The sequence below is a fragment of the Eptatretus burgeri genome, chromosome 16 (genome assembly GCF_056783735.1).
Source record: "Eptatretus burgeri isolate ZD-2024b chromosome 16, Ebu_testis_v1, whole genome shotgun sequence".
Lineage (NCBI taxonomy): Eukaryota > Metazoa > Chordata > Myxini > Myxiniformes > Myxinidae > Eptatretus > Eptatretus burgeri.
The window spans coordinates 46210419-46237675 of record NC_140976.1 but is presented as its reverse complement, the minus strand read 5'-3'; the positions used below and the strand labels follow the sequence as shown (position 1 = coordinate 46237675).

Here is a 27257-nt window from a genome sequence, read left to right as displayed (position 1 = left end):
TTTTGACATTCCGTACAATTTAAAATGAATAGTTTTTCTCGGAGCAATTTTTGGCCTTGCTTTCATATTACCCTACTCATTACAGGTCTGCATTACAATGCTTACACAGAACGTGTGAGATTGCAAGGTCATATAATTACTACCCAGGAAGCCTTTTTCTGACATGGATCGGTTACTACGAGAGTCGCATCAACTCAAGCCAGAATTGCGTCTACGAGTGGAACATGATGCAGGATCTCCAGGCGCTGCGGTCTGACTCACCTGTTCTCTTTCCTGACCAGTAAGGCACCTTCAGCACCTGACAAATGGCGACTACACTCTACTCCTTCATAACTTGTGAAAGCATTTCGGAAAGTAATGTGGAGAGAGTTGTTTCACAAGTCTAGCTTAAAAGTTGCATCTAATGTGCAATTGGAGAGTGCTCTAATACTCTAATAATGTTTCTTAAGGCTGTGTCGACTTCAGATTCCCACTGTTGTAACAATCTCTCCTCTCTTTCTCCTTCTCCGTCTCCTTCTCTCTCTCACTTTATAAACACTACCTTCTTACCGTTCCATAAATGTAGTCTTTGGCTTCTGTAAAATTATTTTGAAAAGATTATTGGTTTTTTTGTCCCTACGCTTTTAAAAACAAACTGGGGGAGGGAGGGTATTGTAATTGGCTCCGTGTCTTCTGTATGTCTGTCCGTCATGCTATTTCCTTCTAAACATTGATGTAGATATTCACCAAGCTTGTTAATTATGATCACCACATGGCAAGAAGTATGTTCAGATGAGAGCAGTATCATTTTGGCCCTGCCCTCTCGGGCCCTGAGGCAGGGTCAAAAGGTGAAAAGACAAAAAACAACAATTACTGGCATATTTTAAAACATTTTTATGAAACGTTGTACAGTACATGCAATCAACATTGGGGGAGGCATGAAATATGAAATGATTTTTTTTTTGGCCCTCGGTTCATGCCCCAGGGGGAGGAAACTTGAGGTCTCAGTGGTCAAAAAAAGATTAATTTTTTCTTTTAAACTCCAAATCAGATATTGTGTCATTCCTGGTATAACCTTTTGCCATCTTCCAACTTTGCTTTAGGTGGGAAGCGTTTGGATGTTTTTGATGGTGCACCATTGATTTCGCTCTAGTTTCATACTGATTTGATGATTAAGGTGATGAACCAATACCTTTGAAGATCATTTTTGCATTTGATCTTGATTGGCTGTCTTTCCAAGATGAAGGTTTTCAAACCGAGAAGAACTCAAACTGCCAATATACCTCGACAATCAGCATGTTTTCTACGTCATGAACGAGGGGCAGTCAATAGGTAACCTTAAAATGGTGTTATAAATTCGAGAATGTAATGTGTGTAGTTGTAGACGACATATGTTGTATCTATGGGTAAGAGTCATGTTTTGTCTGTTTTAGATCTGGCAACATTGAGCGTATGACGTCAGTAGAGCAGTTCCAAGGTGACTGCTCCCTTAGAAGCATGCAGCTGGGAGGAGCAACATTCTGTCATCTGTTTCCTGGGAAGTGAGGGTGTGAATCACAGTGAAATTCATTGCAGAATGAAAATGCAATATGGTGACGCATATTTATCGCTGCAGCAGGTGTACGACTGGGACAGGAAGTTTTAAAGTGGAGTTCTTTCAGTTCGGGTATGAGTTGTCTGGGCACCCACCTTGCAGACACTTTGCGGAACCCCAGCACGTTGTGAATGATATCGTGTGCTGAACCATGGCTAATGTTCAATTCGGAGACCACTTCATCCAGCGTAATGCGATGGTTTTCCCTGAACACACGCTCAACTCCTGCAATCATGTCTGGTGTGCCGGCTGTGTGAAGCCGGCCTGAGCGAGCAGCATCTGCCACACTGGACACTCCACTTTAAAACTTCCTGTCCCAGTCGTACACCTGCTGAAGCAATAAACTTGCATCCCCATATTGCATTTTCATTCTGCAATGGATTTTTATGGGATTCATACCCTCACTTCCCAAAAAACGGATGAGAGAACATTGCTCCTCCCTGATGCTCTACTGCCACTGTCTTGGAACTGCTCTACTGACGTCATACGATCAATGTTGCCAGATCTAAAACAGGCAAAACATGACATATAAATAAATAAATATATATATATATATATATATATATCTCATATATATCTCATATATATCTCATATATACAGTCATGCGTCACTTAACGACGGGGATACGTTCTGAGAAATGCATTGTTAAGCGATGTCGTCATTGTGCGGACATCATAGAGTGTACTTACACAAACCTCGATGGTGTAGCCGATTGCTCCTCGGCTACAAACCTGTACAGAATGTTACTGTACTGAATACTGTAGGCAATTGTAACACACATCCTAGATAGACGGAAGACGCATTAGTTTTAACCTTTGTGCTGTTCATGACGGCCATATGAGTTGTTTGCGGATGTTTACAATCTCCTCTCGCATCGGTTATAGAAAGGTGAATAAATAGCGTTTGGATTTTATAAATAACCATTGCAACGATGTTATTTGCAAATGAAGAAACGAGCACCTGTCAGTTATGTGATATATTTTTGGAACAGTGTGAATGTTTTAACAACATAAAAAGCTTTACTAAAACGAATATGTTTTAATTTCGACCGTAACAACAACGATTTATTCGCGGAATTCTTTAATTCAAAGGTAATTTACTTGCTAGAAGGTAAACGTGCAAAAAATGGGTCAAATAGTGCGAAAATAGGGGTGTTTTAGGATGTAAAGTCAACATTGGGTCAGTTTGAACGATGATTTTCTTGAATCCCGATTTAGCGCGACCCCACTTTTTTTCGCGATGACATTTTATGAACCTCAATGATCGCGTTATAATGGGGCCACACTGTAGATAGTATTATCATTATCAAGTATTATGTACTGTACATAATTGTATGTGCTATACTGTACTTTTATACGACTGTCAGTGCTGCGATGGCTACGACATCACCAGGCAATAGGAATTTTTCAGCTCCATTATAATCTTATGGGACCACCGTCGTATATGCGGTCCGTCGTTGATCGAAATGTCGTAATCCTGCACATGACTATATATATATATATATATATATATATATATATATATATATATATATATATATATATATATATATATATAAATATATATATATATATATATATATATTAAAAGAATAAAAGTGACAGTTATGACCATCATGAAATAAACAACAACAAAGAAAAACAATCGATATATGACAGGCAATCAATAAGTAGCCTTAAAATGGTGATATAAATTGAGAATGTAATGTGTGTAGTTGCAGACGACATATGATTATATGTATGTATATATATATATATATATATATATATATATATATATATATATATATATATATGTATATATTTATATATATATATATATATATATATATATATATATATATATATATATATATATATGTATATGTATGTTCAGACACAGGAAGGTGGATACAATACATGGTAAAGCATTTGAGTAATTGGTACTAATGGCAATGCATATAGTCATTGTAGTACTGAAATGGTCTTAAACAAGCTGGTCATACTGTATTTGTCAACATCTTCCTTCCCAGTGCACTTGTCTTCCACTTGTCTGTCTTAAAATTTCTTCTTTTATTTGCTTTTTTGCACATCTGATATCAAAGGTAAAACAAGATATGGGGGGTTTGCTCCAGTACCGATATAGGGCACATGACATGGTCGACATCTGCGATCCATGGAACGAAAGGTTTTTGTTGTTGTTGTTCTGCAGACCCACTGAGCGGGCACGAACAGAAAAAATGGTCAGAGCAAAACTGCGAGAAATCATGATGCAGAAGGACCTGGAAAATGTCACATCAAAGGAGGTGTGATTATTTTTAATCACTATCTTTTATTATTATATTATTATCCCACGATTTTTGAAAAAATGTGGGGGAGTTGAGGGGGGGGTATTGTAGTTTGTCTGCTGTCTGTCTGTCTGTCTGTCTGTCAATCCATCACACTATCTCCTAAACTGTTGTGCAGAAACTCACCAAACTTGGTAGCTGTGATCACCACATAGCAACAAACTTTGTCATGTACTGTATGTGCATTTACCAGATCAGGTAAAAAAAAACATTATAACACTCTGAAAAACAAATAAGACAGTTTCCCTTGAAGGTCCATTGGATCTGAACTTCGTTCATCAAAATAAATTAAAATGGTATTCATAATCATTGCTTTGGTAATTTTTTCATGTAAAAAAATTGAATCGTAGATATCCGTCATGGTTTTGAATCGCATGAGGAAATATACCACATGATCTTAGTGTGCCGTAATGTTAAAGACTTATTGTCATGTACGTACATTTACCACTCACTGTTGCCGATCAAGTCTTCCTTCAGTGTCTTTGTATTTGTTGTGCACTTCAGGCATTTTGTAATCGTCACTATCCCCACTTTCTATTTTGGGTCTGTACACATATGGAACGACTGCCTCGGTATCTACACCGACATGATCATCTTCCCCAGAATCTGATAAATCTTCATCCGGGATGACAGCGTCAAATTCGTTTTCCCGAGTTGGACGAGGGTATTAGCTCGGCCATTCCACACGAGTAGCATATAAGCGAGGTTGTATCTTAATTTTAAAACTTTTTTTCAATTAAAAAAAAAAAAAACACTTTTTAAAAAAAAATTTCGGGATAAAATCATAATCTTTCTGATCTTTAAATTCAACAATACCCTAAGTTTCAGCTTTCCACACAATATCTTCTAATTTATTCTTGTTTGTTGCTATCGGAGTGGTGTCATCAATTGTAATGAAATATTACTTTTCTTCCTTCTTACAATACAAAGCTTGCCTTCATAATCCTTTGAGACTTTCTTATTACATATTCAGCATGAAGATTGAACTGAAAGTGGGATAAACTTCAACCTTTCTTTGTAAAACAATTTTATCTTTGATCCAATTTTAAGACTTTTTCTACTTCCACCTTCCTGCTGATTTTGATGTAACTATCTTATTCACTAAATCAGATGTCTTTGGATGCACATTTCTCTTGTCTCCAGAGGTAGCAATGACTACCACGGTCAAAAGCTTTGCTATAATCAAGAAATCACAAATACAATGGGTGATTTAACTTTTCTTTGCATTTCTCATTAACATGTTGAACGCTCATCTTCTCTCGTGTACCGAGCCCTCAGTTAAGCCTGGCTATTCTGATGGTATGTCTTGTGAAATGATTGCTGTAATTATCTTGTCATTGAAGCATTTTATTTGCATGAAAAATAGTATAATTGTTGTATTTATTTTTGTTGTTGTTTTTAAATTTTTTTGCTTTTATTTTTTGCATTTCCAGGAAAGGCTTCCCCTCTATCTGATGATTAATTAGCAATTGGTCACTGGCTTTGACACAAACACAAATTTTTATTATGGACCCAAGGCATCAAAAAGCTACACATATCGAACAAACAGTTTCAAGTGGAGCACCTAGCTGCCATTAGAGCATTTAAATTGCATCAGATGTGGCAATAAATGGGAATTGTTGCTCCCAGCTTGCCTGCTTGATGACAGAAGATGCCATTTGCATTTTTGCCCGCTCCATCCCGAACCCTGTTTGGAATCCCGTGCAGGCACGAGCAACTTGCTCGTATTTTCAAATTCTTCTTCCTCGCCATCCTCCTGTATAAGGAGGAACAAACAATAAACATTGTTATCCCATGATTGTCTCTGGATCTTCGGTGACGACTCCTGGTATTGAAACTAATCTTCTTCTGTTTTACGACCTTTCATCTTCAGCTGTCTTAATTTATCTGCGAGATAAAGAACTTCTCACGACAGTCATATGTCCTTTTGTGTTCTTTTTGTTTGGTCTGATTTCGGTATTTCCTTCTTTGCCGTTTATAGGATAGCTATCATGGTAACCTGCAATAATTATTACTTCTGGTGTTACTTTGACTTCATGTTCAAGTATTTAATGGAAATTATTTTGTATTGTTACTGAGCAATATTCATTCAACCTCTCCAGATGAAACCCTGAAGATGTAGTTGGTTGTTTCTGTTTCTTCATTTTAATTAATTTGGCTTTCAACAGATTATTGGATCCACAAGCTACGTTACCCAAAATTTATTTTCTCAACAAAACAGTTGTATGTTTCTCGTTTGCCCAAACTAAGATTCTGCATTGCTGTTGTTATTATTGTTCTGCATTGCTGTTGTTGATCTTTCTCTTGTAAACTTTTGCATTCAAAGTCTCCGATTACAATACCGATGTCTCTGTTTGGGACCTCCAAGCGAGTCTCGGGTAGTTGATTGGAGAAAGCTTAGTTTGTCTTTTCATCAATTGAGGTTTGTGCATCGACTTTCTAAAAACACACACACCACACACTAACATGCACACAGAGACAGCAGACACACTATAACAATTAACCCAGGAGAAGTTACTTCCTTGTGCACTCTGGGTGCTGATGGTGACATCCAGTGACACTGCTTTTCCCTCCGCAATCAGTGAGGCAATTTTGTGGGGGAGTCTCCCTCCCCAAGGAATGCCTCAAAGTTGCGTCGTGCACGGCCTCTCGTTCTTGCCAACCGACACAAAGGCATTTTTGACATGTTTGTCATCCTGAGATTTGTATCAGGCAGATGCAATGGGCCCTCCGTTTCTGCTGCATCTGGATGGAACTCATTAACATTGGCTTATTCGGAACTCATTGGCCCTTTGGCTTTTTTCTGTCCCATTCCTGTCATGGTTAATAATTTCAGGCCAACCCAGAGCTTTCCGTCCAGTATTTGGAAATAGTTATCGATGCAAGTAGAATATAATAGGTACAGGCTGTCGATATCTTGTCTGTCGTTCTTTGAGATTTTTGATTTGCTTTCCACCTCATTTCACGAAAATAAACCACGGTTTTGGAAGCATTGTGAACCATTGTTTAGGCGTGCTATGTTCCGAAGCCTCATTTTATTTTATTGCACTTGCAGATTCGCAATGAGTTGGAGATGCAGATGAGTTGTAATCTGAAGGAGTTTCGTGAGTTCATCGACAATGAAATGATCGTCATCCTGGGTCAAATGGACAGTGCATCGGAGATCTTCGAACACGTTTATCTGGTATTCCTCTTTCCCCTTCTTTCCACCACATCTCTTCCCTCTGACTGTCCTGTCATGGTTATATGTGTTATTTTATATCCTTTCCATTCACCTCAATAATGTTAGACATGAAACCTTTACAATGGCAAACTAGAACGGCATTCGGCAGAGCGCGTACCTTCGCCAGGCTGAACAGTTGATGTATTGTATCCCATTGAATGCACGGATCGACATCCGGACCTGAATCAAAATCTAATCGGCTTGTTTTTGTCACAAACCCATCTCATCCACCAAGTTTTGCCACGATGTGTCTACAACTTTTTGAAATATTGTGCCGTATGTCGCTTTTGGTCCTATTTCTCAAATGAAGAATCATTTTAAAAAATTAAAAAAAAAAATCGCATCTGAATCCTTTTTCGTATCTTCACCAAAATCAAATCTTCCTTGTCACATCCCCAACCTGTCCAAGTTTCATCCGAATCCGTCCACAACGTTTTGAGATATCGTGCTCACAGTCAGACAGGCAAGGGTAAAAACATGACGTCCGTCCACCTGGCATGGCAGAGTTAAATATCAAACTTTTTTTCCTGCGGATATTTTTCCTCGTTTAATTTGCTTTGCCTTGAAATGAGATGTTTTATCAATGAGGAAGTAGAAATTTTGATTATGTATTTATTTATTTTGTTAAGATTTTTTGTTTTTCTGCTTTGATCTCAGGTTCATGGAGGAACTTGAACATAAACCACATGCATTACAAAGATAATAGTACACAGTAGACCAAGACACATTCCTTGTGTTTAAATTACACTTGGTGAAATAGAGTTGTTATTCTTCTTCTTCTTCTTCTTCTTCTTCTTCTTCTTCTTCTTTTTCTTTCTTTCTTCTTCTTCTTCTTCTTCTTCTTTTTTTCCTTCTTCTTCTTCTTCTTTTTCCTTCTTCTTCTTCATCTTCTTCTTCTTCTTCTTCTTCTTCTTCTTCTTCTTCTTCTTCTTCTTCTTTTTCTTCTTTTTCTTCTTCTTCTTCTTCTTTTTCTTCTTTTTCTTCTTTTTCTTCTTTTTCTTCTTTTTCTTCTTTTTCTTCTTTTTCTTCTTTTTCTTCTTTTTCTTCTTTTTCTTCTTTTTCTTCTTCTTCTTTTAGACAAATGGGATTTGACAGTCGTTAGTACATGGGATTTGAACCTGGGTTGCCAACATGATCCACGGGTTCAAATGGAAACTCTAACAAGTGAAATTTGACATTGCGGATTAAAGAAAAAAGGACTCTAGATTTGAGCTGGATATAGGTTTATAGTCGTACCTTTGCATGTGTGTATATAACATTAGATTAAGTTGCAACAAAGATTGCACTTACGAACAACCCTACCCATTTTGCAACACATTTGATAGAGCGGACCAAGCAAGTCGCAGGTGTCATTTCATCCTTTGGCCATGGACTTCCTCATTCTGTTCGACCCAGCTTTACCACATGGCTTGCTTGTTTATTTTGTATTCCATTTGCAATCACACGGAAGATCAAATACTGCCTTGGAGTCATCAGAAGGAACACAAATAAGTAAAGAGCAGAGATGGAATCATCAGGAAGAACTTGGATATGATCGGGGTTTCAGCCGCTACTCCTCTGTCCTCAAACCCATCCAGGCACAGCCAAGTGAGCCAGACAGAAAAATTTCTGCAAAGATTCACTTCTCATAGACAGAGAGATAAAGAGCCTGGTGTTGGCGCAGTGGTTAGGGCAGCAGCTTGGGATCCAAAAGGTCCTGAGTTCAAGCCCCGTTGGGCCACTGAATTAATACACCAGGGGGTTGACTCAGCCTGTCATCCTTCCGAGGTTGGCGAAATGAGTACCAGCATACTGGGCCGGTGTATACCCCGGTTAAAATAGGTGTACCATATCCCTGTGTGTCGTAAGAGGCGACCAGGGATGCGTCAGGAAGGGCATCCGGCGTAAAACATGTGCCAAATCACTATGCGGATCATACGGATGATCCGCTGTGGCGACCCCGAACGGGAGCAGCCGAAAGAAGAAGAAGAAGAAGAAGAAGAAGAAGAAGAAGAAGAAGAAGAGACAGAGAGATAAAGAAAGAGTGAAAGAGATACAAGAAAAGAAAAAGAAAAAAATTAGAGAGAAATATGAAAAAATTCAAAGAAGTGTGAAAGGAACAAATTAAAAGATGTCTGGAAGAACCCGGACAGAGAGATTTCAGCAGTGACTCCACGGGCTCAAACACAGCAACAGGTACAAGCTACCAGAGGTCCGTACAAGCAACCAACTGTCTTAGGGTCATGTCCCAAAGCAAGGAATATGAAGGAGAATCAAATCGTAAACATGCCATCATCGTCATCATCATCGATTTCGTCTGTTCAGTCCTGATGTGACTGAGTGCAACGTGCATGTGCACGTAAGTGATGGGATAAGAACACCTGCACTCGTGTACTTTCTGACAGCGACTTATTGCCAGCAGCAACTCTGAAACCATACAAGAGGGGATAATTAAACATTAATTATTGGTGTGCATGAAATTTTTAATTGAGCATAACAAATTTGATTTGTAACAGCGGACATGTTTTATTTAGCATTTTACTTCAAGCTTTTCTCATAGAAATATTCCCCCCTTGTTGGCTATTACAACTGCACATACTTCAGGCGTTCTGTCGTATCATTAAAGAAGGCCAATGTATTAGAGTCTGTTTTATTACATTCATAATGAACTGTCTTACACTTCATCTTCACTCTTCTATCCAGCTATTTCATTGTGGTTCATGTTCAGAGGATTGAGGGAGCGAGCGCGTCATAGTTCTTCCTCCCTTTTAGCCATCTCAGGTTTCGTTGAGCCGAGCGTTTGGGATAGCTGTCACGTTGGAAATGAAACCCCTCACCCACGAACCTCCTTCCCGTTGGTCGTCAACAATGTTGAAGAGTGGAAGTTTATTTTTCCTTCACAAATATTTCTTCTACCCTCACCAAATATTCTATCTGTGCACTTGCAAAACAATCCAACACCTTCGTGTTACCACCTCCATGTACAACTATGGCCACTACACAACATTCTGTATGGTGATGGTTACACGATCATAATGTTTTATCACTCTTATAGGTAGAGGGGTGGTTGACTGGGGTGGTGTGGGGGGGAATAGACATTATATAATTACAAGCTCCATAAAGCTGTCTTAGAAATGCTTTGGAATATGCTTTGTACTTCATGCAATAACTAGACAGCGATATATTGGTATACGTTGTGTAACAATGCCTCGAGTATATGCAGTTGTGAATTCAAGAAGGAGACTGGAAGGATGGCCTCGAAGTGTGCACACTCTCCTCTAAGTCGTCTATCCTGGGTTTGAATCCCGACCCAGCTGTAAACTGTCATACAGGTGTTTCACAGGTAGGGTGATTCATGAATGTGTGTGCCATTTCATTCATGAATGGGCGTTAAACGGGTGTCCCATCTGTCAGCAATAGTTGGTGGATGTTAAAGATCCCATGGTGTCCTTCACAAAGAGTAGATGAGCTATCGCCGGCACTGTGAACAAATTCCAAATTTCTGCCATCACCTCCAGAGAGTACTGTAACAGCAGCACAGCCATCCCCTCAACCAGCGATTCCACTCCACAGCCTAGCTTTGTGTTGTGTACAAAAGAAGTGGATCTGCAACACACACATCACACACATGGACATTCATCAATGTGTGTGCCATCCCTCGGATGGATGTTAAATGAACGCATCCAGTTTGCCTGCATTAGTTGGTGTACATTGAAGATCTCACGGTGTCCTTCGCAAAGAGCAGGTGAGTTTTCGCCGGCACCTTCAACAATTAACCAACAGAGGGCATTGCATCAGTGGCACAGCTGTGCCCTCAGCCAATGATGCTACCCAGAAGCCTTATGCTGCATACGAAAGAAGAAGACCATCGTGGGGGAACCTCCCCCCAACCTCTCCAAAAAAGGAAGATTATTGAAAACGCTTTAGATGCCACAATGATGTTCATTGAAATCACAATTACAAGGTTGTTTTCAACAACTAATTTTCTCAACCAAACGTTGACAGACGTATATTGAGTACAGTCATGCGTCACTTAACGACAGGGTTACGTTCTGAGAAATACGTCGTTAAGCGACGTCGTCATTGTGCGAACATCATCGAGTGTACTTACACAAACCTCGATGGTATAGCCTACTACACACCTACGATATATGGTATAGCCTTTTGCTCCTCGGCTACAAACCTGTACAGCATGTTGCTGTACTGAATACTGTGGGCAATTGTAACACACATCCAAAATAGACGGAAGACGCGTTCGTTTTACCTTTGTGCTGTTCATGACGGCCATGTGTGTTGTTTGCGGCTGCTTACAATCTCCTCTCGCATCGATTATCGAAAGGTGAATAAATAGCGTTTGGATTTTATAAATACGTAATCATTGCATCGATGTTATAATTTACAAATGAAGAAACGAGCACCTGTCAGTTGCATGATATATTTTCGGAACAGTGCGAATGTTTTAACAACATAAAAAGCTTCACTACAAGCTCATTTGTTTTAATTTCGACTGCAACAACAACGATTTATTCGTGGAATTCTTTAATTCAAAGGTAATCTACTTGCTAGAAGGTAAACGTGCAAAAAAATGGGTCAAATAGGGCGAAAATAGGGGTGTTTTGAGATGTTAGGTCAACATTGGGTCCGTTTGAATGGTGATTTTCTTGAATCGCGATTTAGCGCGACCCCGCTTTTTTCGCGATGACATTTTATGGACCTCGACGATCGCATTATAACGGGGCCACACTGTCATTGTATATTATCATTATCAAGTACTAGTACGGGCCCGTCGTGGCGGGCCCGTAGGTGCATGCCCGTAGGTGAGTTCCAGTATGTGCAGCCTCTCTCTCCTCTCTCTCTCTCTCTCTCTCTCTCTCACTCTCACTCTCTCACTCTCTCACTCTCTCACTCTCTCACTCTCTCACTCTCTCACTCTCTCACTCTCTCACTCTCTCACTCTCTCACTCTCTCACTCTCTCACTCTCTCACTCTCTCACTCTCTCACTCTCTCACTCTCTCACTCTCTCACTCTCTCACTCTCTCACTCTCTCACTCTCTCACTCTCTCACTCTCTCACTCTCTCACTCTCTCACTCTCACTCTCTCTCACCCCGAAAAGGCACATCCGCGAGTCCCCAGTAATATTCCTGGCAAGTTTCAATCGTGCAAAAGAAATAATAAAAAATAAATAAAGGTAAGGGGTTTTTAACCAACCTAAGAGCTGTGATTACAGTTTACGGGAGAATTTCCATCCCCCTTTTTATTGATTTACTTAAGCCCCAATATTGGATGTAGCAGTACAAAAATCATTATGGTGTGATGGTTGCCAGTCTTCTGCAAATTCGTGTATTTGCATTTGTAATTTTTTTTGCCTCCATATTTGAAGGATGTTTTTGTCATCTTCTCCTCTCTCTCTCCCCTCTCCCCTCTCCCCTCTCCCCTTTCCCCTCTCCTCTCTCACTCTCTCACTCTCTCACTCTCTCACTCTCTCACTCTCTCACTCTCTCACTCTCTCACTCTCTCTCACCCCAAAAAGGCACATCCGCGGGTCCCCAGTAATATTCCCTGCAAGTTTCAATCGTGCAAAAGAAATAATAAAAAATAAATAAACATTAATTGTGACGTCATTTGTGATGTCATAGCACCGTGTCTTGTCATTGGTCGACAGATAAATGGCCGTAACTTGGGAACCGCTTATTCGATTAATATCAAACCTTTAAAAGCACATCCGCGGTGCCCCGGCAATATTCCTGGCAAGTTTTGATCAGATCGGACCGTCGATCGTGCAAAAAGAAATAAATAAATAAACATTAATTGTGCCGTCATTCGTGATGTCATAGCACCGTGTCTTGTCATTGGTCGACAGATAAATGGCCGTAACTTGGGAACCGCTCGTCTGATTGATATCAAACCTCGAAAAGGCACATCAGCGGGTCCCCGGCAATATTCTTGGCAAGTTTCAATCCGATCGGACCGGCGGTTGTCGAGAAACGGCGGTCGCAGACAGACAGACACACACACACACAGAGATTGCTGGAATTATAGATAGATTACGTACTCAACGTAATTGTATGTACTATACTATACTTTTATACGAATGGCAGCGCTACGACGACTGTGACATCACAAGGCGATAGGAATTTTTCAGCTCCATTATAATGTTATGGGACCACCGTCGTAAATGCGATCCATCGTTGACCGAAACGTCATAATGCGGCGCATGACTGTACTGTGATAAAAATGTCAGATTTTCGGGAGGAGACTTTTTTTCAAAGCAAGGGGCTCATGCAGGAAATGTCACCACCTATTACCAGGTACTGAAATGAATGCAATCAGTCACGATGAGATGAGATGAAGCATCGAAACGAGGCAGAGGGATCAGAAAGGTGGTGGTATTCAGTGAAATGAAACTGTGCTTTCAGATCCCACACATTCTAAATGCATACAAGTGAAAATGGAACTTCCGGATTGGGTTACAGTTAGTGAAAGACAACCACCGCTGCTAAAAGCTACACAGCTAACCGTCGTACCAATCAGCCGACATGACTTGATAATTTCTGCATCTATTTTTCCAACTCATCGTTAACAATGTACATGATGCTTAAATACGGTGGATGCATAGTAAGCACTTCTTCTTGGTCAGGACATTTGCAGCAAGTGCTACTTTAGTAACCAGGTTCACGGTCACCATTCCAGTGAAGAGGGATGATTGGAGATATTCACTTACGCACACTCGCAGGATAGATTGGAGGAATGTGCACGTCTGAGCTGCTTAGCCTGGGTTTCAATCTCCATCCAAATATAACCTTTCTCCCTGGTGTTTCATATGCAGGGCGATCCAAATTATATCACTGTGTACTCCATCGGATAAACATTAAGCCAAAGCACCAATCTGCCAGCACTGGTTGCTTTTAAAAGTTAGGGTTAGGGTGTATTGATCCATTTATCTATGTTCAGAAGCCTCCTGAAGATCACGTTTTTATCGGTGGTTGTTTCCCCTCTTCCCAGCCCGACCTCTTCTCCCCATGAAGTGTAGGCAAGTTCGCACCCACATAAAATTCCGAAATTCCTGCTCAAATTATCTTGCCAAACCCGCCTTTGGCAAGTCTGCCGAGTCTGCATATACTCCCAATGTGAGACGACAGAGGCTTTTGTCCTGCGTTGGACTGAAAACAGGCTGGTGATGATGGGCTTAATAAGGACTAGCATAACCCGCACTCTGCGCGACATGTTGGGGTGGGTGTGTTTGAGAAAGGAACTGATGCAGAGTATCAGTAGTAATTTTACTTTAATGCAGTAAGTGGAATACGATTTCACCGTTTCAGAACCATTTTATTTACTTTTTTTTGTACCATGCACCTCATGTGGTCTTTGAGATAATGTAAGCCGAATATCACGTTACTCGAGCGCAGAACAAAGTCGAAGATAGCGCGACACGAAACCACAAACTCGGAAATAATATATAAGATAAGGAGTTTTACAGGTCTTCATCAGGAGTTTTATATGTGTGCCAGTGCACGCACACTTGCAGAGACCTGATTTATGATCAATTAATTTAACATTCCTGTATGTTGAATGCTTGACCATTACAAATCGATTTGGAACAGAGGATAAGATGGAAAAGCATTTCACTTTAAACTTTTTTCAATAAACCCCCTCGTATTCTTTCGATCACAGCACAAGGCTGTGCGGACAGCATCATTGGCCCGAGGGTGTGGCTGTGCCACTGAAGCAGTGCCGTCTCCAGGTTAAGAATTTGAATTTGTTCATGGTGCCAGCGCTATCTCACCTACTCTTCGTGAAGGACACCGTGGGATATTTAACATGCACCAATGAATGCCGGCAGACGGGTTTCCGAGTTTAACGTCCGTCCGAGGGACGGCACACACCTTCATGAATAATCCTTCTTTTGAAACACCAGGTGATAGTTTATAGCTGTGTCGGGATTCAAACCCAGGCTAGACAGTGTGGAAGTGAGTGTGCCTACCTCTGAGCCATCCTGCCAGCCTCCTGCAACGATAATGCACTTTTACTTTGCATTGCTAGAGATTGATGCTCTGCAATATTGTTGGTTGTGGGGGTGCAGGGCTCAGAATGGAATGCTTCAAACTTGGAGGAGCTGCAAGACCGTGGGTAAGAATGCCTGCGAAATATCCATAATCAATTTAATTTCACAATAATACACTTGTTTATCCACGGATTTGTTATGCTTTGGCATTTTTGTTTTCATTAATTATCATCCTCAAAGTCTGCTCTTGTTTTTTTTTTTTTTGTTACCCCCCATTTTTAAGGGGAATAATATTTCTATTTGGCTGTGCACCATAATATTTCCAAATCACGCAGGTATAGCCACAAAGTAATATATATATATATATATATATATATATATATATATATATATATATATATATATATATATATATATATATATGTACACATATTCAAACGAACATTTTTTTGTATTTTCTTTTCATGAATGTAGAGTTAAGAGTTATGTATTGTCGCACAAATGGTGAGAGGTCTTTGAAGACGAGGAAAATGAGAGATCTCATTATGAATGAACGTTGAAGAATTCAGATGCAAAACGGTTTTTTGTGTCGATAGGTATAAAAACAGTGGTGTGTGCGTGCGTGTGTGTGTGTGTGTGTCCGTGTGTCCAGTGAAGCTATCATTTTATCTCATTTTACATTTGGTACTATTTCCATGTAATCATAATCATCATCGTTTTACGGTCGTTTCCATGCTGGCATGTGTTAGCCATAGCTCACCTAATGGCTGCTTCCCAGGCTGCACGATCCCTTGTTCTTGTTAGCCCTCTTGTTTGGCCTTTAACTCTGAACAAGCATTAATATAAATCAAGCGTTAATGCATTTTCAGTGCACATCCAATGTAACTTATCATCGATCCAAATTGAGAATTACGATTGAACTTGTTAGAAGCAGGAATCAAACGTTGAGAGGTGAAAATCACTCTTGGACGAACAACCGTATCTGGCCGTTCGTCCAAAAGTGGTTTTCACCTCTCGACGTTTGATTCCTGCAGTTAAGAAGGATGTTCTGCCTGCCTCAAAACTTAGCAATATTATTTATAAGTTCAAGTGCCGGTGTGATGCTCGGTATGTCGGCAGAACTACCCAAACTCTGACTGACAGAATCAAACAGCATGTCCCTTTGTCCATCAGGAAAGACACTGTTGGTACACGAATACAGCCGGTACGTGCTTGTGGGAAGGTCCCAGCATCAATCCCAACGTCGTGTGCATCTGCTATTGGGCAGCATTTGATTGAGAATGAAAACTGTGCTGAACATTATAATATGGATGAAATCAAGATATTGAGTAGAGGACGAAGTTTCACGCATCTCCGAATACTAGAAGCGACATTTATCTATTCCATGGACCCCATGTTATGTCGGAAAAAAAGAGTTTGGCCACTCGCTTTGCTTATTTGTGCAAAGAAGAAGAACACGAACTCATCTCATGATCACGGATGGTTGTGAAGAAGATTCTACAACAGCCTTAGCGGCTCCGCCTCGGACTCTGCAACCGAAAATTGGAGAGCTGAACACTGAACAGGCTCCTCCCACCTAGACCATTCGGAGGTGATGACGCATCAGTGGAGAACATCCAATCAGAATTGACTTTGTTGATAGGTGTCTATGAGTCTGTTCTTCCTCATTACTCACTTTGTGTGAATTTCACCTGAAGAGAGCACAACGAAAAGCTTTGTGGTTTTCTTTTCATGATAATGTCCTTCAAAATGTCTCTGTTCATTTCCTCTTTTTTCGTGTTTTAGGTGTTCGCGTGCCATTCTCCAACTCTTCCCAAAAGCCAGGTCAATCGGTCATCACACTCCCAAGTAGTTTGTTTTACTCGAGCAGCTGCGTAAATAAGCACCGTGGTACTGAAATGAAAATGATACATGGCGTTCAAACGTGTCATGACGTTTGGCTGAGGCCGTCGTGAAGACTGATGAGTACCGTTCCATAAATAAAGTTTGTTTGTTTTCCCATCTCCCTCCTTCTTTCTCTTTTCCTTTTACTTTCGGGGGTTTGGGGTGGAGGAGTGAGAGGGGTTGAAGCGAGCAATCGCATCCGCACTTCCGTCAAAATACGAACGGCTATTTGCAAACATTTTATCTGCGACAAAATTTAATCTTTCTTTCGGTTTTTCATCAAGAGTTTAAAATAACCTTTAAGTGTGACAGTTTTTCCTGTACCTTGTTTCCACATTTTGCCTCTTCACACTGGGAATCATGAGCAGTCAGTCCATCCTTGCCAAATGACTTACCTTGTCAGATATTTCAAATTTTTGTTCATTCCAGTCGGTCACCTTTTTCTTCATAATATCATAACTCTGTAAACTTTTGACATATGGCTGATCTGCTTCCGGGTGGTTAACAGAAGTCGACAGAATCGATTGCAACAATCTTTTGTGTTCCCTGTGTTTTTGCTGCAGAGTTGGTTATATCCTCAATGTGACGCGAGAAATTGACAACTTCTTCCCGGGCCTGTTCGTGTATCACAACATCCGCGTGTTCGATGAGGAAGCTACAGACCTACTGGCTTATTGGAATGACACGTTCAAGTTCATTTCCAAAGCCAAGTACGGATTATTTATTATTCCACAAATTTTGGTGAAGTTGGTGTCGTGGAAAAAAGTATGCTTCGATCTATAATTTCCCTTGTCCCACGAACCTGACCGAACGCTGTTCCTTATTCGGTTTTTTAAGCTATTCCTATGTTTTTGTTGCCATTTTCAGGATCCTTTTTGATGCTGCACAACATGCTGCTCAGGCTTAAATGTCCACAGAATCAGAAAATCCTGTTTGGTTTAATGAATAGCTATGGCTTCACTGAACACTTAATCATTCTTTTGTTGGATAAATATCTTGAAAGGAAGATTTTAATGTTATCGTTTCCCTTTTACACTCCATTGGCCACACCCCCCCCCCCAAAAAAAAACACTCGATCGATCCCACCCCTCCCGTGATGTCACCTCGACCTTGGTTTCATGCATGTACGGTCTGACAGCACCTTCTACATAATGATTTTGACTGTCGTCATAATCTGGGAATTCTTGATCAGAAAATCCTTCATCAAGTACATTTTCTGCCGAGTCTGAAGCGAGTTGTGCGGCCATTATTATCCGTTGCGTACCTGGCAATCTTTCCCTCGATTACGTAATGGCAGTTTATCTGGAATTTTTAGCGACGGTACCCGACGGGTTTGCTTTTATAACCGCAACACCTCAAAAAAATTGTTGAATTAAAAAACACGTTCGGTTCCTTGTTTATTACTTAGAAATGGTGCACAGCGATCCCATAAAAAAAAAACAATCTTATTTCTCCTGATTCTCTGGACCTTTAAGGAACACCATAAAAGCATTGTAATATGTCTGGTGCTTGCATGTCAGGGAATAGTGTGATTTGGGTCAACCTCTTGTGACTGACTGATTGTCTTTGACCATGGCAGGAAGAATGGTTCCAAGTGTCTTGTGCACTGCAAGATGGGCATAAGTCGCTCTGCGTCCACTGTTATCGCATATGCTATGAAAGAGTACGGCTGGGATCTTGAGCACGCATTCGGTTTTGTGAAGGAGAAGCGTCAAGTTGCCAAACCCAATTCCAGCTTCATGCGGCAGCTTGTGGAGTACCAAGGCATCTTAGACGCAAGGTGTGTAGAAGGACGAGAAGTAATGCTTAGGCTATGGCATGTCCGCCTCAAAGCCAAAGTCACTTCTCATACAAGACATTCACACTGATCTCCATTTATCTCCATAACTATTTGTACAGTCTATGATTGTACTACTACTACTACTACTACTACTACTACTACTACCACACACACACACACACACACACACACACACACACACACACACACACACACACACACACACACACACACACACACAACTTTGGTGCACGAGGAGGCCATTCGGCCCATCATAACTGCACTACACCAATCCCAGAAGACATCTGTAGCAATCCCTATTTAGGACATTTCTTTCCAAACTCCCTCACTTGGTGATTAAATGATCCAAATGGGGAAATTTTGTCATCAAGGTTTACTTTAATTGTTGAGATCTAAATCAGGTTGTTGAGAAGTGGCCTGAAAAACGAGGGCAGTAGTTGGAATTTAAAAGGGAAAGGGTTCACAGAAAAGGATGTCAGAGGGTGAGTTGCATTGATGGGTTGACTGACTGCCTGGACGCAATTAAGGTTGTGGATCTACTGATGTGGATCCGTGACCAAAGTTGTGGATCTGCTGTTTGGAGAGGTTCTGGGTTGAAACGATTGAAACCTCGAGGAAGAACAGTGCCCAGCTGATGATCCATGCGGTCGATAAATCATTCAATTGCTTACAGGTCAAGGTTCTTACTGGAGGTAAGGGAACTATGTTTTGAGGTTTACAATTTAAATAAAGTTGAATATCGGATGTTGTGAAATTAGCATCATTTACAGCAATCCTTTAAATTATATTGTATTTTAGGAATAGCCGATACTGCGTGTGTGTGTGTGTGTGTGTGTGTGTGTGTGTGTGTGTGTGTGTGTGTGTGTGTGTGTGTGTGTGTGTGTGTGTGTGTGTGTGTGTGTGTGTGTGTGTGTGTCGGTGCATGGTGGGAGGGACGAGGATAAGTTTACCTGGCCAAACAAAACATCTCATAATGTTACAGATGCTTCATGGACACTCACTTTATTTTCTTCCATTTAACAATCAATCAATTTCTTAAAGCTTTTCGATGAGAAACAAAACCTCCAATGGAAGGAAGAGATCTGAAGAATCAAAATAAAGAAAAAGTGATGGCGAAAAGATTTGCTTTTTGGAGAGATGAGCCATAACTGATGAGGCTGTGAGAATTCTGAGTAGCAGCAAGAGCCACAGTTGAGCTTATTTGATGAATATTTGATCACCAAAAGTGTATATTCTTGTGTTAGCAACTACCAGGAGATTACAGCTTTTTGATTACATCTTTCTTGAAGGGGTACATGGTATATATGTTTTGACAAAACAAAACCAATTCATGTTGTGACAAAAGTTCTCAGTGCTCCACTGACGGACCACAGAGTCACTTGCAAGGACTTGTCTGCACGAAGTCCAGACTCGTGTCTGATTTACCATGCTTGGGACTTCTTGGGGAGGCATGTTTTCGTTTTCAAGTCTACACACAATCTCTTGATTTAAATGGAAGTGGCCCTGGTCGAGTGATGGCACAACATCTTACAGTGAGGGCTGGATCATCTGATTTGGTCGTTGACAAGCTTGTATTGTCGTCATTGGTGGTTACAAACATTACGAAGTGTATTTAGATTCTAATGGAAGCCTGTCGGTAATTACGTGTAGATTTAACTTTGGCTTCCACTGACATCTTTGTTTATGGAATATATAGATCGACGTGCGAGTCCTCTTCAACCAGAAAGTGCCTCGTAAACTTAAAATGTTCTCCTTATTCAACTTCAACCAGATCTAGCCATCCAATTTCCTCAGCCAATAATGTTTTGCTTAAAAACAGACACTTGGACTTGTTTATAGAAAATGTATGGAAAATGGATGAAATGTTTCACATATCTACGTCATTTACATTTAAGTCATCAACTCGGCATTGCTTGCTACACTGTTAAGAATGGCGACAGCAGCTTTTTATTTAATCGCAGCTGTTTGTAAACGTAAATAAAGAACAACATTCAAAACATCTCATTGTTTAGGTGTTGAACAACAACAAAAAAAACACCTTTTTAATTTATATTGATAATAATCAACTTGCGTATCGAATGGAGTCCCTAGTTTACATATTGCATGATGAAAGTTGTGGAGGGAAGGTTCACAGGCCTTCGATTGAACCCTTCCAAAATCCAGGCTGATTGCACACCTCAACCCCTTCGTTTCTCGCTTCTCCCGTCAACGCATTCCATCACCAAATGCTTTTATCCTTCGTTTCACTTTTTTATTTTTGCGGTGCGTACGTGCCAAAGAAAAAGACGTGAAGGAGGCCTACACACCTGACGGTCACTTCATGGCCTTAAGTTGCTTTAACTCCAGCCTTTATAAAGAGTTTCCAGATGGAGATGTTCTTACCCTTCACATTTCTACTTGTCCCTCCTATTCGAGCATGTTTACTCCTGAATCGAGCATGTTGTATGGGTTTACATGTGGATGTTAACATTAGAGCTTGCAGTTTTGTTGTCAGGTCACCTTTCTTAACCAGTGCCAAGAACAATGGAATAATATATATATATATATATATATATATATATATATATATATATATATATATATATATATATATATATATATATATGCCCTTTGAAGAGCGAATTGTCAACAAATAGAAATTTGAGAAAGAGAAGAGAAGAAGAATTATGAAATAATCTGGCTGCACCACTCGCTGTTATTGCCAGACAAGTAAAATGAGCCTCAGAGCCAGTTTCATGACGTTCACAACTTTAAAACTTTTATACATTTCATACCATTTACTGTAATTTGTGTTTGTTTTCTCTTCTGAGCACTACTTTGTGATCTGCTCATGTTTCCCTGAAGTTCGGCCAATAAAATGGAACTTTTCTCATGACATGAAAAGAAGCAAGTTTCAGATCGGCAGGTTTACACTCCAAATATATTTCAAGTATAACTTCAATTAACTTTACCGTTGCCTGTGAAATGTTTTCACTCAACGCCGAGCAAATTTTGGAATCGGTGGGAATATTGAATTTCCCTGCATTTAAAAAATTCTCATTCATCTTGGTTGTCATTAATGTAAAACTTGACAATTCGAACCTTGGTTTTTAAACACAGTCGGACTCTGTCATTCGTGGGGGATACGTTCCTGAAAAATGCTGTCAATGTCAGGACATTGTTTCAATGGCAAAAATGAGGATAGATTCCTGGCAGTTCGTGATTCATCAGGGAAAATCCAAAATCCCGTGAAAATCTGCGAATGCATGAAGCACAGCGCCGCTGATGTGGAAGCGTGTCAGAAAAACCGTGAATACGCAAATAAACTGCCAATATGTGAAGCACAGGGCCTCAAATGTAGAAGCAGGCCACATTTTATGAACCGCGAATATGCGGGGTCTGCGAATAGCGGAACCACAAATATCGGTATCTGACTGAATGTAAAAGTTTAATCCACATCTTGTTTCTTCCCTCTGCAGCAAGCAACGACACAACAAGCTCTGGCGATCACATTCAGACAGTAACCTCAACAACAGGCTTGCAAAACCCAGCGGTGCTGGCTTGGCGGCGAGAGAGCAGAGAGCATCCATGGTACGGCTCTCCCGGGTCGTGATACTTAGAAATGGCGACATATCGGGCTCCAATTGTACATTGACTTTTGAATTCCTGGCAAACATTTGAAGCTATGATGCATAAAGTCGATTTCATATAGATCTACCACATTTGAATGCTTGCATGTAAAAAAAAACGTTTTCATTTGAAACCTGTCAATGCATGTCCCTTTGGTGATGGGATGCACTGAGAAAGTTAAAAAGTTTATTCTTTATTATTTCTTGTCTTTGTATTGGATTCCAGTGGCGCATGATAATCACGGGAGCACACGTTGGTTCTTATTGTAACGTGGCCCATTTAAGGGCAATCAAAATGTAATATTTTTGACGATTTAATCACAGATTTAGCTTAAATTCTTTCTTGGAAAGATCTTCCTTTTAATGACTTGTATCGTGCACACTGCCTAACTTTGTAATACAAGGGATTTTGTGTGTATGTGTGTGTGTGCGCGCGCGCATGTGCATGCGCCCATGTCACGTGTATGTGTGTGTGTTCGCTCGCTCGTATGCAATAAAAAGTATTTCAAATTTACACAATCGTCTCTTGCATGTGGATGACAAAAGTTATGGGAAGAGATTATTGTTTCAAAATATTTTTTGAAGCAAATGCATTGTTTCGATAAAACAGAGCTTTGCCTTTGTTTTTGTTTTTTTCTGGCTACTTGCAGACCGCTAATGGAATATTGTCTCAGGCAGAAGAAATCAGGCCACAAACTATGGCAACAGACCTCAACTCCCTTGAAGAGTCGAGGGTTGAGCCTGATGCACTTGTTCTCAATGCTCATGTTGATGTGGACCAATCATCAGAACACACTTGCAGAATGTGCAAAAGGACTTCCAGTGTAAAGCTCTCTGATGGAGGTAAGCTGGAGATCCTGTTTCAAAGTTTGCTTCCCATCTTTAATCTGCAGCTCCTTTTCTTGCAAGACACTTGAATTCTGCTTTATACAGTATCATTTGTACATTTCCTTGCACAGTGATTGCAGGACAATATAGTTCAACTTGGTTTCTTTGTTGACTCACGTCATCAACTGGCAAAGAGCCCGTTCTTATGAACGAGTTTCTTTTCACCAACTTTTCGGATGGGTTAATTCCCCCAGAATTACGAACGGGTTGATTTCCCTCAGAATTACAGATGGCATAATTGCCATAGAATTAGACTGTTTGAGTCCCCTAAAATTGGGGATATTTTAGTACGACATGTAAGGCCCCCTGCCACCTGCAGCGGCATGAAGCCATATATATTTACATAGAGAGAATTGGGGTCCTCTGCACACCCTAAACCCCAGGGCTACGAATGAATTCCTCCCCCCCCCACCTCCTAACAGCTTCCCTTGCACCATCCCCATTGCCCCTCCCATTCCCAGTTTGAGGAAAACATGTACAACCACTAGTTGTCAACTCATTCCATCCATCGTTCAGGTATGCATAAAAGTCAATCAAACAGACATAACTGAAATTATCGTCCGAAATACTGCATCCACATGCACGTTCCACGTGGATGCATGTGTACGATTTTATTTTATTTTCAGTGACTGAAGTTCATGTAAGAGGTTGGCCTTGAATAAACTTTTGCCACGGATGCCAACCCTCCCGATTTCATCGGGAGGCTTCCGAAAATTCACCCAAACTCCCGCCCTTACGATCACTATCCTTATCCTCCCAAAATTTTGATATTTTTGCACTGTTCACTAATCAGAATGTACTAGTATGAGAATTGAATGAAAAGCATCGTCTGCTACGTATAGCATGTGGTAACTCCATAACGTTCGCTGCTACCAAATTGTACGTAAAAAATTGCAAATTCAAATGAGGAGCAGCGAAACATTGGGTCTGGATCTCGCTTATGCGATCATGCACTGAGATTTAGTGCATGCGGTATGTGTGCAATACAGTGCATGCGGTATGTATGCACAGTGTATATGCATGCAATACGCTCACTGCATGCAGCTGGGCCCCGTACCAGCCCGGCGGTCGCGACCACCGTGCGGTGTTTAACAGCCGCTAGAGTTCTACGAGTCGCGCTGCAGCTGTGGAACATCGACTTCGAAGTTACCGATGCTTCAAGCCTTCGATGTTGATTACGAAATGGCAGAAAAGAAGCTTACGAAGACCAAGAAATGGTCTCAGAAGTACAAGACCGAATACAGTCTCCAATACCCGTGTATTCCAAAGTCTGAAAGAGGAATTCATCATGCGTATTGTACAGTATGCAGCGTTGATATTTCAGTTGAACACGGAGGTCGCGATGATATTCGGAAGCACGTTGGAAGCAAACGGCACACAGACATTGCAAAGGAGAGATCTTCGAGCACGAGTACCGGTACACTTCTGAATGATTTCACCAAACAAGGGACAAGCGAGGAAGAGGATGTTACCCGAGCGGAACTTCTCTTTAGTGGATTTATTGTGGAACATAACTTGCCCATATCAGTCTCAGATCATGCTGGACCTCTATTTCAAAAGATGTTTCCAGATTCAAAAGTTGCTTCAAAGTATGGATGTGCAAGAACAAAAACTTCAGCAATAATTGGTGAGTTGTCAAATGTTACTGCTTCATCTATTGCCGATATTGCTAGACTAGCTCCATTTAGCCTAGCTACAGATGGTAGCAATGACAGTGGTGAGGCCCAGCTATATCCTGTCCTGATTTCGTACTATGACAACAGTGCTGGGATTGTGAAGCAAGGTTTGCTAAGTTTGCCTGCGTGCAAACAAGATTCCACTGGAGAAAACATTTTCAAACTGCTTGATCATGAGTTCAGTGACAGGAAAATTCCGTGGGGAAATTGTGTTTCCTTTTGTGCTGATAATGCCTCTGTCATGGTGGGCAAGCACAAAGGAGTCGCTGCTTATATCCACAAACAAAATCCAGAGTGCTACATCACGGGATGCCCTTGCCATATGATGCACAATACGGCCAAGAAGGCGGCTCAGGCCTCACCCATTGAATTAGATGACTTTCTCATCGATATTTACTACTACTTGGACAAAAGTAGTAAACGCGTCAAAGGAGTGAAAGCACTGCAAGAACTCTGTGATGCCCCGACACACAAGATTCTGAAGCATGTCGCAACAAGGTGGCTGTCCCTTGGTCAGTGCCGAGACAGGCTGATTGAACAGTGGGAGCCACTTCGCCTCTTCTTCAAAGAAGAAGTACGAGGAAAAATGCAACCAACTGTAGCCAAGACTCTAACAACGAGCAAGAAGGATGGCACTGTATCTACTGCCAGTACTGGCACTGCAGGATCAAGCACTAGTGGAGCAGCATTCACCACTACCACTGCAGTATCTGCTGCGAAGAAGACAGCAGGGACAGCACCAAAACCAATGCTGAGAGCAGGTAGCATCACCGGCCCTTCATCACGTTCATCTACAAAGCAGATCCCTTCAGAGTTGAGAAAGACTGTGATAGTCCCATCTACAGGCAAAGAAGGACCCAAGTTAAGTTCTGCTTTTGCCAAATCACTTGATAGAAGCTCAGCAAAACCTTCGAATCAGAGGTCTTCTTCCTTGGCTGCACCTACCTCAAGCTCTCTCCTCAAACGTAAAATTGGATCTGGTACTACGAGTCTGACCTCTTCTGCTGGCAGTAAACGCAAGTGTGATCGCCCTGCGGCTAAGTGTACTACGAGTTCTACAACTAAAAGCGCATCTTCCTCAAACACTGTGCAGGAATCAAGAGAAAAACGTGTCAACAGGATGTTCTTGTCTCCACAAACAAAACTCTATTGTTTCTTCCTTCGATATGCTAACAAGCTTTTTGAGAAGGGGAATCTTCTGCTCCAAAGAGACGAACCCTGTATTCATCTCCTGCACGGAGAATTGAATGGTCTTCTGAAAGATATCTTCGTACGGTTTTTGAAACCATCGGTGTCATCGGTTGCTCTGGTAAATGTACCCTTCTCTGACAGAAATCATCAGAAGAATGATGAGGACCTCATGATTGGGAACGATGCCAAACTGTATATAAGGGAACAAAGGAGTCTCAAGAAATCCACCTTCACTCTGAGTGAGTCAGACATCCAAGGTTTCTTCAGTGCAGTTCGCTCATATTATGTGAAAGCCTGCAATTACATCTTCAAAACCTGGCCGCTAGATGATGAATTAGCCAAGCATGCTCAGGTGCTGGATGTTAAGCTACACCAAGAAGTGGGGTTTGACTGTGTGGAGTTTTTCATCAAGAAATTCCCCTGTCTGTTCAGTGGCGGTGATAGTGACATAGACAGTCTTGAGAGTGAATTCGCTCACAACCAGGCAGACGCCTCCATAGCTACAATTGCTACTGAGACAGTGAGAGTGGATGAGCAGTGGCATCGGATTTCACAGCTCACAGATCCCTGCACTGGTGCCAAGAAGTATCCTAATTTGAGCAAAGTGATGAAGGGAATCTTGGTCATTCCTCATTCGAACGCATCATGTGAGCGGGCACTCAGTCTTGTACGGAAGAATCATACTGAATTTCGTCCCAATTTGAGTGTCAAAACCCTGGAAGCTCTCTTAATTGAAAAACTAGCTCATAGCACCCCTTGCTACCAGAGAGAATACAGCAAAGACATAATCAGAAGGGCTAAAAGAGCCACACAGCTGTCACTCAGCAAAGCTGCCATGGAAAAAGCAAGCAGCAGTAGTACCAGCCAGTAAGGTAAGAAAAATATTGCTTCTTTTGTGCTTTTTGTTAATCTTTGATTGTCCCCTAACTTACTAATATTAACATACATGTAACATTAAAAAGTGCACAATTTTCCCCTTTTTTTGTTCAAAAAGTGGGAATTCTTAACATGTTAAATGCTCCAAAATAGGGCTCAGAGGGCACTAGAGAGCGTCTAGAACCCCAGAGCTTCCAGGGCCCTAAGGCGGGCCCCGGACCCCGCCG

The 27257-nt window shown here is 41.0% G+C and overlaps 1 protein-coding gene across 6 annotated transcripts in view; it reads left to right on the top strand.

Annotated features, from left to right (window-relative positions):
- LOC147011019 (uncharacterized) overlaps positions 1–27257 on the top strand; it is a 192033-nt gene that overhangs the window by 149923 nt on the left and 14853 nt on the right. For all 6 annotated transcript variants that reach the window (XM_085859131.1, XM_085859129.1, XM_085859128.1 and 3 more), the window contains 8 exons: positions 86–280; positions 3765–3858; positions 6956–7084; positions 15185–15231; positions 17554–17700; positions 18570–18770; positions 22250–22361; positions 23050–23242. In XM_085859131.1, the coding sequence (XP_085715257.1) occupies positions 86–280; positions 3765–3858; positions 6956–7084; positions 15185–15231; positions 17554–17700; positions 18570–18770; positions 22250–22361; positions 23050–23242 (1118 nt within the window). The remainder of the gene's footprint in view (positions 1–85; positions 281–3764; positions 3859–6955; positions 7085–15184; positions 15232–17553; positions 17701–18569; positions 18771–22249; positions 22362–23049; positions 23243–27257) is intronic.